Source organism: Ranitomeya variabilis, chromosome 2 (assembly GCF_051348905.1).
Source record: "Ranitomeya variabilis isolate aRanVar5 chromosome 2, aRanVar5.hap1, whole genome shotgun sequence".
In the NCBI taxonomy this organism is placed as follows: domain Eukaryota; kingdom Metazoa; phylum Chordata; class Amphibia; order Anura; family Dendrobatidae; genus Ranitomeya; species Ranitomeya variabilis.
The window spans coordinates 150218478-150230870 of NC_135233.1; the positions used below are offsets into that span (position 1 = coordinate 150218478).

The window sequence follows — 12393 nt, forward strand, 5'->3', positions numbered from 1 at the left end:
ACTACCTACTAGACAATAACAAAAGGAACTAGCTGCCACCACCAATCGTTTATACAAGACGACTGGACACCAGTTAAAGGTAGCATATGTCTTCATGGGTGCAGTTTGCAGGGAAGAGGAATGGAGCAATTACATTTTATATATTTAATCTGGAAAAGTAGGCCATGTTTATACAAATATACAAAGATGTTACAAATTGGAAACAAAAGACTGATAAAATCACATAAAATAAAAGGGATAACAAAAGAAAAAGTACTAAACCTGTGTCAGAGATTAGTGGAGGGAAGCACTCCTTAGAACAAATCCTTAGTTAAAGCAAAGGACGGAACTACAGAGTACTGTGTCTTCTAGAACTGACAAATGACAAAAACTCAAACTTTGATTTTTTTAGATAAAGGTTACACTCACATACCTCCCCTTGGTGAGTTCATATTGGGAGGCTGGTCATGGGATGTACTAGGTCTTTAGAAGATTATGAGATCCCCAACTTTCTGGATATTTTCACCCCTGGAGGTCCCAGGCAGGAGATATTGTTGTCATGTTTCCTATCATGACTTAACCTTTCTATACAGATGAAACATGGCATGTATAGCATCACCCCTCTGTCCGATATAAAGTTGGAGGTGTTACAGTGATGTGAGTGAATGCGTTGTTTTTCTTTTTGTTCAGATGTTACATCTCCCATAAATATCGGATCAATGCAAACCCCAATATTCGACACTGACCACTGGCTCTCAGAGTGTGATAATTCCTTTGAACAGAGAAAGTGCCTGTACTTCTCCGCCCCTGAGTATACGAATCCTAGACTTGATGACTAGTTTTCAACAGATCTCTGTTGTAATTACCTGTTCATGGCATGATGTTCTACTTCAGTGGAGGTTGTAGCGTCAGCTCTTTCTCATTTAACCAGTTATAATTAATCCCATATGTTCAATGTGAGGGTGACATGTTCCCTCTCTGGAGATGTCTTTATGGATTTTACAATTTTTCTCTACAATAGACTGGATCAGGTATTGGCAGTTTGGTGTGTGAACACTGAATGGTAAAATGGCATTCAGTTTTTCTATAAATTACAGTGGCTTTGCATGGTTTAAGTCATGCTGCCTCCTGCAGAGACACCCAGAGGAGTTGCATCTTATCACAAATACATACAGGTGCTTCTCACAGAATTAAAATATGAAAAAGTTAATTAATTTCAGTTCTTCAATATAAAAAGTGAAACTCATATCTAATATATAAAGCTGAATGTATGTGTGTATGTGTGTATGTCTGGGATTGGCATCTGCACCGTCGCAGCTACAGCCACAAAATTTTCCACAGTCACATGTCTGGACCCTGAGAGTGTCATAGGCTATGTTGTGAGGCGAAATTTTAACCCCGCGCGTTCCAATTCACCAAACAATTTTGCCCCTATCTACATAATGGGGAAAAGTGAAAGGAAAAGTGTTGGAGGCAAATTGACAGCTGCCAGATGTGAACAAGGGGGACTTAAAGAGTGAGAGCGATGGCGCCAAAGAGTATATACCGTACAGTTGCTAAGGTGGGGCCCCGACATGGGATACTCACCACACACGGGGATATGAACACACACAAAATGCGCCACACACTACCACGTGCTTGAACACATATCACCCTCAGCACACATTTCACCACACATGCACCAACCTCGCCACATAAAAGTCGAAACACAAAAGTCGCCGCTCAAAACTCGCCACACGCAAAACTCGCCATATGCAAAACTAGGCTCACGCAAAACTCGCCACACGTGCAAAACTCACCTCATGGAAAACTCGCCACACGCAAAACTTGCACACGTGGAAAAATTGCCACATGCACAAAAGTTGCAACACATGCAAAAGTTGCCTCACACAAAACTTGCACATACTCAAAACGCACCACACATAAAACTCGCCACGCGCAAAACTCGCCATGCGCAAAACTTGCTGCACACAACTTGCTACACTAACCTGTCACATGTAACTCGACACACAAAAAGTTGCTACACGCATGTCGCCACACAAAACTCATCTCACAAAAGTCACTACATGCATGTCGCCCACACGCAACTCAACACACACAACTTGGCACATGAAACTCGCCCTAAAACACACACAAGTCTAGTATTATCCTTCAAAAATAACAATCTGATTAATAAGCAGACAAACTACAAGAGCAACAAATGTACCATATAGGAAATACGGCAGCTGTCAGTCACATGCCCTGTCTATTATGTGTATGTGTGAGCTCATATATACTGCCAGGGGGGAGGGCTTCCTGTTGGCTGGGGATTTATCAGGCTGCCAATTTAGCTTACAAATACCGAGGTAAAAATACTGAACAAATAACGTGTGAACGAGGTCTAATACAGGAGGAGATGACACACAGATATATACTATATACAGGAGGAGATGACACAGGTGTATACTATACACAGGGGAGATGACACACACATATATACTATATACAGGGGAGATGACACACAGGTATACACTATATACAGGAGGAGATGACATACAGGTATATAGTATATACAGGAGGAGATGACACACACATATATACTATATACAGGGGAGATGACACATAGGTATACACTATATACAGGAGGAGATGACATACTGGTATATACTATATACAGGAGGAGAAGACACACACATATATGCTATATACAGGGGAGATGACACACAGGTATATACTATATACAGGAGGAGATGACACACAGGTATATACTATATACAGGGGAGATGACACACAGGTATACACTATATACAGGAGGAGATGACATACAGGTATATACTATATTCAGGAGGAGATGACACACACATATATACTATATACAGGGGAGATGACACACAGGTATATACTATATACAGAAGGAGATGACACACTGGTATATACTATATACAGGGGAGATGACATACAGGTACATACTATATACAGGGGAGATGACATACAGACATATACTATATACAGGAGGAGATGACACACTGGTATATACTATATACAGGGGAGATGACACGTATATACTATATACAGGAAGAGATGACACACAGATATATACTGTATACAGGAGCAGATGACACACAGGTATATACTATATACAGGAGGAGATGACATACAGGTACATACTATATACAGGAGGAGATGACACACAGGTATATACTATATACAGGAGCAGATGACACACAGGTATATACTATATACAGGAGGAGATGACTTACAGGTATATACTATATACAGGAGGAGATGACACATGTATATACTATATACAGGAGGAGATGACATACAGGTATATACTATATAAAAGAGGAGATGACACATAAGTATATAGAGGAGGAGATGACATACAGCAGATATATACTATATACAGGGGAGATGACATACAGGTATATACTATATACAGGAGATGACATACAGGTATATACTATATATTGGAGGAGATGACATACAGGTATATAGTATATATAGAAGAGATGACATACAGGTATATACTATATACAGGAGGAGATGACACATAGGTATATAGAATATACAGGAGGAGATGACATACAGCAGGTATATACTATTTACAGGGGAGATGACATACAGGTATATACTATATACAGGAGATGACATACAGGTGTATACTATATATAAGGGAGATGACAAACATGTATATACTGAGGGAAAAATGAGAGGTGTGAGGTGAAAATGAGGGGTGTGAGGTGAAAATGAAAAGGTGTGAGTGCAAAATGAGAGGAGTGAGGGAAAATAGTGGAGTGATCGGAAAATGATAGATGTGAGGTCGAAATGACAAGTGTTAGGGGGGAATGAGAGGAGTGAGGGGGGAATGAGAGGAGTGAGGGGGAAAATAAGAGGAGTGAGGGGGAAAATGAGAGGTGTAAGGGAGAAAAGGAGAGATGTGAGGGGGAAAATGAGAGGCGTGATGGGAAAATAAGAGAAGTGAGGTGCTATAACTAACCACAGATATTTACTATGCCCAGGCAAAGCCGGACTCTTCAGCTAGTATTATATAGAATCATTACAGACGGAGTCATGTATTTCAAGTGTTTATTTCTGTTAATGTTGATGATTATGGCTTACAGCCAATGAAAACCCAAAAGTCATTATCTCAGTCAATTAGAATCATTAAAAAAACACTTATAATATTTCACGTTTTATATTGAAGAACTGAAATAAATTAACTTTTTGATTATATTCTAACTTTGTGCGAAGCACCTGTATATCACTTGTGTGTAGCCAGAAATTGCAATTGATTTTAGAAGAAATCCATCTTTTTTTGTAAAGTTTAAATACTGGTGGCTTTAATTTAATACATAGTATTCAGTTTCTGGAAGACTTGTAAATGCAGGCAGCATACACTCCCTGACAGAATTTATGTCGCTTATTCATGTTATGTAAATAAAAGCTTATAACCTGACGTTAAAATCATCCATTGGTTGTATAAATTATTCTTTTGAAAGCTGAAACCCTCTGAAATGTGGTTTAGGTTAAGAAAATAAATTGGCATCAATGCAGAAATATTGATCAGTTCATGGACACAGAATGGTCAGATTTTGGCAAGACAAAAGTTTTGTCGCCCACAGAAAGTAATGTGATATTCAAACAAATAATTAACTTAAAATACAAATATATGTTGCATAACATTGGTGAATGAAGTTGTGGTGCTATTAGAGTCATATTTAATATTTTTTGTGACTTCCATGAGCTTGAAGGACTGCATCCATGTGGTTCAACAATGATTCATACAATTTATTAATGAAGTCATCAGGAATAGCAAAGAATGCAGTCTTACATGCCTCCCAGAGTTCATCTAGATTCTTTGGTTTTGTCTTCCAAGCTTCCTCTTTTATCCTACCCCAAACATGATGTTCATGTCTGGTGACTGGGCTGACCAGCCCTTGAGCACTTTGATCTTTTTTGCCTGGAGGAACTTTGTTGTAGAGATGAATGTATGAGATGGAGCACCATCCTGCTGCAGAATTTGACTCCTTTTATGATTGCTGCAGAATTTGACCCCTTTTATGATTTGGAATATAAGAGGAAGCTAATACTTCTTGATATGTTAGGCTATTGATATTGCCTTCCACCTTGCAAATGTTTCGCACACCCCCATAGGGATGTTTTTTCTGGGTGTATTTTGGATCCATACGGGCTCCAGTAGGTCTTCTGCAGTATTTGCGGCAGCTGTGGTGTAATTCTACTGAAAATTCATCAGAGAAATCCACCTTCTGCCACTTTTTCAGCATCCATCTGCTTAGCAGGCCGTGGGACTTTGCAAATGCTACACGGTTTTTTATTTGCCTTTTGTTTAGTGCTGGCTTCTGGGCACTGATTCGACCATGGAGGCCATTTCGAGACAGAATCTTACAAACTGTTCTAGTTGACACAGGGACTTGAGGTGACCAGGCCTGTTGGAGCTCTGCTGCAGTGGAAGAGGGGCTTGCTTTGGATTTTCTAACCAACAAACGTTCCTCCTGAGCAGTTGTCTTGCAGGGTCTGCCGGACCTGGGCTTGTCAAGCACATCTCCAGTTTCTTCAAATCTTTTTTTGATTCTTTGTACTTGACGCTGAGACACATTAAAGGTGCCAGCCACCTCTGCAGTGGATCTGGTCTTCAGCCTCTTGATAATCCAGGCTTTGGTCACAGGGTGGATTTTTGGCATGTTGTCATAGCTCAAGTTGCAGTTCAAGTGAAGGTCTGGGGTGCTTGGTTTCTTTTTGTACACACACACACACTAATTAACCGATCATTTACTGAGTACAGGTGAGGATGTAAACTAGTATTGGGTGCATTATATGACCAGGTGACAAAACTTTTGTCTTGCCAAAATCTGACCATTCTGTGTCAATTAACTGATCAATATTTCTGCATTGATGCCAATTTATTTTCTTAACCTAAACCACATTTTGGAGGGTTTCAGCTTTCAAAAGAATAATTTATACAACCAAGGGATGAATTTAGCGTCAGGTTATAAGTTTTTATTTACATAACATGGATAATAACTTCTGTCAGGGAGTGTCATCTATCAACATACAGGAAAAACTAAATTCAGTGTGCAAGATAACTCTATTTAAAAGAACCATTTTGCCCACAGACAGGTTGTTGTTGGTCTGGGCTGCAGGGCTATTTCATTCACACCTACATGACAACCATACCCCTTTCTCATAATCTCTTAGGCTATGTGCCCGTGATCCGGAAGTGGCAGTGCTTTGGAAGCAGCACATGTTCGCCATCTATTGAACACAGGTGAATCCATTTGTGTTCACTGAAATGTGCAGAATCACCATGTCCAATACATTCTATTGGTGAAATTTCTCTTGTGGAGTGTCCGCAAGAGAAATTGACATGCTGCGATCTGGAGAGACACGTCACATGTCCATCTCTGCGTCTGAGCTGTGGGCGTCTCTGGACGCATAGTGGATATATGATTTCTTGAAATTCTATCCACTATGCTGTAACATCTGGCCGCTGCGGGGTGAACGCTGCACAAGTACGCAGCGGTTAATTCACAGTGTTTACTGATCATACCTTCAGGGAACTGGTAGACCTAAAGAGTGGGTCTTTATAGGAGAGAGAGGGCATGGTCTATCTGGGTCAAATTTATACAGCCGATTGTATTAAATCTTTACAAAACCATGAAGGAAAAATAATCTTCCCTAGTAACTTTCTTTTCCATTTCCTACAAATTAGACATGCCCTAAAAACCAAGTTCCTTCATGTTGCCCTTACATTGCAAGACTTTCCTTTGGCTCATTCTGCAAATTCAGTGCGCCGATCTGGGTCATCCTCATTGAGATGCTGCAGCAGCTGGATTTTGTAAGGGTATGTGTCCACGTTCAGGATTGCATCAGGATTTGGTCAGGATTTTACATCAGTATTTGTAAGCCAAAACCAGGAGTGGAACAATTAGAGAAAAAGTATAATAGAAACATATGCACCACTTCTGCATTTATCACCCACTCCTGGTTTTGGCTTACAAATACTGATGTAAAATGCTGACCAAATCCTGATGCAATCCTGAACGTGGACACATACCCTAAGGGTGCCATTTGTAAGTAATTAATATCCGCCGAAGGGATGTTCGACTGATGCCAGATCGGCCTGCTGAATTTACAGAATGGGCAAAACAAAAATTAGAACAGGACCCTCAGTTTACACAGAACATTATGTTTAGTGGTGAGGCAAACTTTTTTGGGTGGGCCATTTATATGGATACACCTAAATCAAGTAGGAATGGTGACAGTTTTCTTGGGTAGGGTGTCTTGCATTGAAATCTGCTGCAATGACCCGGGTACTGCATTCACCAGACATACACAATTCCTATCCGCTCCTCACGTGTTAACCTCTGCGACATGTCAATGGCTGTAAACAAAGAGAAACTTGTAAATAACTCATGAAAGAATAAAGTTATGTTAAAACCAAGCACACCATTGTTTTTCTTGTGAAATTCTCAATAAGTTTGATGTGTCACATGACCCTCTTCCCATTGGAAAAAATAAAGTTGGATCCAAAATAGCCGACTTCAAAATGGCTGCCATGGTCACCACCCATCTTGAAAAGTTTTCCCCCTCCCATATACTAATGTGCCACAAGCAGAAAGTTGATATCACCAACTATTCCCCCTTTATTTAGGTGTATCCATATACATGGCCCACCCCGTACAATAGATATCACTCATGTAATGTAAGAAGTAAGTAAAATCTTTGGCATTGTACTATACCTATACAGTATTAATCCAAAGAAATCCATGTTTTCTCAATAAGTAAATGAGCTGTTAAGATCTATGGGCTGGACACAGATGTCCCCGCAAAGCAAACTAAACATTTTATTTTAAATGTAAGAGTGCATTATCAATGTAAATCAAATGATACCTGACACTTTGCTTTCATAATCACACACAGCTTTGCCGTGAGATCAGACCTAACCCAGTATAGCAGTGCTAATGCAGTACAGCACAAGTGAACTTTACCTCGTTACAAACACATTTTCAGCTGCAGTTTTTGTTCCATAGCGCTTCTGCTTTCAGCTCACAGGCACCCAGTGTGGGGCAGGGGAGTACAGCACATCTTTGTAATGAGACAAAGTTCACTTCTGCTGTCTCGTGTGAGCTCTGCTGTACTGTGTTTTGATCTCACTGCAGAGCTGTGTGTATGAGTGCAAGTGATTACTTGATTCACACTGGTAATGCTCCCTTTTAGTCAAGATAAATTCTGGAGGCAGATTTTCAGGGAGATATGTGTCTGGTCCATAGATCTTAACAGCTCATTTACATATTAATAAAAATGTGGATTCTCTGGAATAAGACATCAGATCGTAGATATCAAGGCATCATTTTCTCAACTTTCTATGACCTACATACCTATGTAGACGGCTTAGGAGGGTTGATCCTACTAATAGACTCCCTTCAACATTGGCTAAATGCTATTATTATTTGCCCAGTTTGAGAAGAGTTACCCATTGGGTACTTCCCACCATTATATCATTGTTTAACACACTAAGTTAACTGGTTTCTTTTTATGCACAAATAACTTAGAAGGAGTTTACAATGAATGAGGGCTGCCATTTATCTATGATATTAGAATTATTGTTAACAATTATTATTTTGACATTACAGAGTTTTTTTTGTTGACTATAGTTGGTAGGTTGGATTTGTATGGTTAATTTTTAGGTAATGTTAAAAAAATAAAATCTAAACAAATAAATTACAATAAAAGTTTTTTTTTCTTCCATGTCAGTCTTCCTACTATGATCCTACATTTATGGATGTACCTGTCACACGGGAGCAAATGAATCACTATAGGATGGTTGCTGAAAATTCACAAAGTGAACTGGCTGCTCTTCATGTAAAGTACGAGACTACACAATCAGAGGTAAATTTTGCCTTATTAAATTACATTATTATTAGAATCTACATAGTATAAAAGGAGAAGTTTAAAGAAAAACTTGCAAAAAGCACAAACATTTTTCGAGAATAGTAACCAGGACTGAATTATCTTTTTCTCAATACTTCTGGTCAAATTGAAGAGGGCAAGCATTTTTTTTGCAGATGTATGACACCGAGTGGCCTTCACATATTAGCCTCTGGCGTAGTCATACAAAACAATACTAGTCACACGAGTCATACCAGTTTCTGAATAAGTGGCTTTCTCCATTTTTTTTTATGTTACACATTTAATAATTCTGTTAGAAGTTAGGCTTTGATTCTGTTCCTCACAGAGTCCGATAATGGTTTCCCGGTAAACCTATAAAATGGAGAGGTTTGATATTCAATTCACATGCTCCAAGAATAATCAGCATCAGAAAAATTAAAGGACTGCATATTTTAATATTTACATCCATAAATCAGCTCTATTTAATTACAATGTGGAAAACCCATGTGTGGCCAATTTGGTGCCAGAAATCCAAGTTTCTGACTCGGATTTTCTGAAAATCCCACTTTCAATTTGCCCATGGTAATAATAATAATAATAATAATAATAATAATCGGTAAATCCAGTTAATGTGAACATGCTATACCTTGCAACATATAACAGCGAACCGCCATCCAGTCAAATATATTTAGAAATCCCTTTCTCTCCTGTTTTTTTAGGCTGAGCAAACTCATCAGTGGCCAAAAAGCATCCCAACAATTTGTCAATGGGCCTCAGGCCCCTTAGCTAAAATTGAGGAGGGGCAAAGGTTAATGTCAGACTACAAAAAAGTTATTTATGAGGCTATTAACATTGCATCTTCTTTTCTTTTCTCCCTAAGTCCCTAAAGGGTATGTGTCAATAGAAAATGACCTATTGTTTAAATCAGGTTGATGTGTTACTTGTATTTTTTTGGCAACATGTTTTTTTCATATCACATTTTTTATATATAAAAAAGAAGTCTTGCAATTTTCACACTGGCTACCAGGGCTATTTAAGGGTATGTGCACACAGAGTCAACCCAAAACACAAGGATTCCTAAAATATAACTTTTAATATTTAAAGTTAAAACCACTCAGTTCTAAAATTGAGGACATAAAGCAATGAAAAAATAACCAACAGGGGGACCAAAACTGACTGACCCCTATCGAGTACCCTACTCCTGTCCACTACCTATTTGCAGAGGTTGGCACCCTAAGTTTCTGCGGTTGGCGCCCCCGCTCCACGAAGACTGGCCCTAATAGCCCTACAAATTCCCTATATTCCCTAATAGGTAGTGTCACAGATACCAATGCACCCAAAAACCAAAAGTAATATAAAAAATTAGCAAAACATTTGTGTAGAAAATAGAAAAAATCAAAAAAACAAACTAAGCAAAAAAACTCAAAAATAGTTTTATAGCCAACAGGCTGAAAACCCTTAATAGGGTACTCATATAAGGTATACTATTTTTGGGTAGAAAAAAAAGGGAATATTGATGTCCCATTTGTGCAGAAAAACTCAATTATGGAGAACCACTCAAATAACAGTAATACTGGCGTAGATTTATCACACAGTGGTGAAGTCAGCCATAAATTCATAGAGTGGAAACCCCAATGCCACATATGATAATTTTGATGGCATACCAATTTACCCAAAAACCAAAAATAATATAAAAAATTAGCAAAAAAGTTTGAAAAACATAATAGAAAAAATCAGAAAAAACAAACTAAGCAAAAAAACCTCAATATTAGTTTTATAGCCAAAAGCCTGAAAACCCTTAATAGGGTACTCATACAAAATATACCTTTTTGGGTAGAAAGAGAGGGAAAATATTAATGTCCCATTTATGCAAAAAACTCAATTATGGAGAACCACTCAAATGACAGTAACATCAATGTAGAATTATCACACAATGGTGAAGTCAGCCAAAAATAGATGCAAAAAGGCCCACTCTAATAAACTGGCTAATACCTATTTGCGACAAAATCATTTCATGGAGTGGAACCCCAGAGTATAATACAAAAAACCATATCCCAGGGAGATATACAGTACATGTAGTGCATCATATAGTAATTTCGATGGCCATATCCTATGTAGCTAAAACAGTCAATAAGCCACACCAAGCGCTTTACTCATCTGATTCATGAATGTCCTTCAGTAGCGCTGCGGATATCAATTCAGCCACCGGCAAACATCTCATACAGGATAGCATCCCTTATAATACCCAACGCGTTTCCCCCCCGTGGGAAAACCGGGGGTTCATCAGGGGGTATTGACCATCCAAATGATACCAGGATACTCATCCTGGTATCATTTGGATGGTCAATACCCCCTGATGAACCCCCGGTTTTCCCACGGGGGGGAAACGCGTTGGGTATTATAAGGGATGCTATCCTGTATGAGATGTTTGCCGGTGGCTGAATTGATATCCGCAGCGCTACTGAAGGACATTCATGAATCAGATGAGTAAAGCGCTTGATGTGGCTTATTGACTGTTTTAGCTACATAGGATATGGCCATCAAAATTACTATATGATGCACTACATGTACTGTATATCTCCCTGGGATATGTTTTTTTGTATTATACTCTGGGGTTCCACTCCATGAAATGATTTTGTCGCAAATAGGTATTAGCCAGTTTATTAGAGTAGGCCTTTTTGTATCTATTTTTGGCTGACTTCACCATTGTGTGATAATTCTACATTGATGTTACTGTCATTTGAGTGGTTCTCCATAATTGAGTTTTTTGCATAAATGGGACATTAATATTTTCCCTCTCTTTCTACCCAAAACGGTATATTTTATACGAGTACCCTATTAAGGGTTTTCAGGCTTTTGGCTATAAAACTAATATTGAGGTTTTTTTGCTTAGTTTGTTTTTTCTGATTTTTTCTATTATGTTTTTCAAACTTTTTTGCTAATTTTTTATATTATTTTTGGTTTTTGGGTAAATTGGTATGCCATCAAAATTATCATATGTGGCATTGGGGTTTCCACTCTATGAATTTATGGCTGACTTCACCACTGTGTGATAAATCTACGCCAGTATTACTGTTATTTGAGTGGTTCTCCATAATTGAGTTTTTCTGCACAAATGGGACATCAATATTCCCTTTTTTTTTCTACCCAAAAATAGTATACCTTATATGAGTACCCTATTAAGGGTTTTCAGCCTGTTGGCTATAAAACTATTTTTGAGTTTTTTTGCTTAGTTTGTTTTTTTGATTTTTTCTATTATGTTTTCTACACAAATTTTTTGCTAATTTTTTATATTACTTTTGGTTTTTGGGTGCATTGGTATCTGTGACACTACCTATTAGGGAATATAGGGAATTTGTAGGGCTATTAGGGCCAGTCTTCCTGGAGCGGGGGCGCCAACCGCAGAAACTTAGGGTGCCAACCTCCGCAAATAGGTAGTGGACAGGAGTAGGGTACTCGATAGGGGTCAGTCAGTTTTGGTCCCCCTGTTGGTTATTTTTTCATTGCTTTATGTCCTCAATT

The 12393-nt window shown here is 38.5% G+C and overlaps 1 protein-coding gene across 2 annotated transcripts in view; it reads left to right on the top strand.

Annotated features, from left to right (window-relative positions):
- The window catches only part of CCDC170 (coiled-coil domain containing 170), a 265520-nt gene that overhangs the window by 49465 nt on the left and 203662 nt on the right, over positions 1–12393 (top strand). For both annotated transcript variants that reach the window (XM_077283084.1, XM_077283085.1), the window contains exon 4: positions 8737–8871. In XM_077283084.1, coding sequence (XP_077139199.1) covers positions 8737–8871 — 135 coding nt within the window. The remainder of the gene's footprint in view (positions 1–8736; positions 8872–12393) is intronic.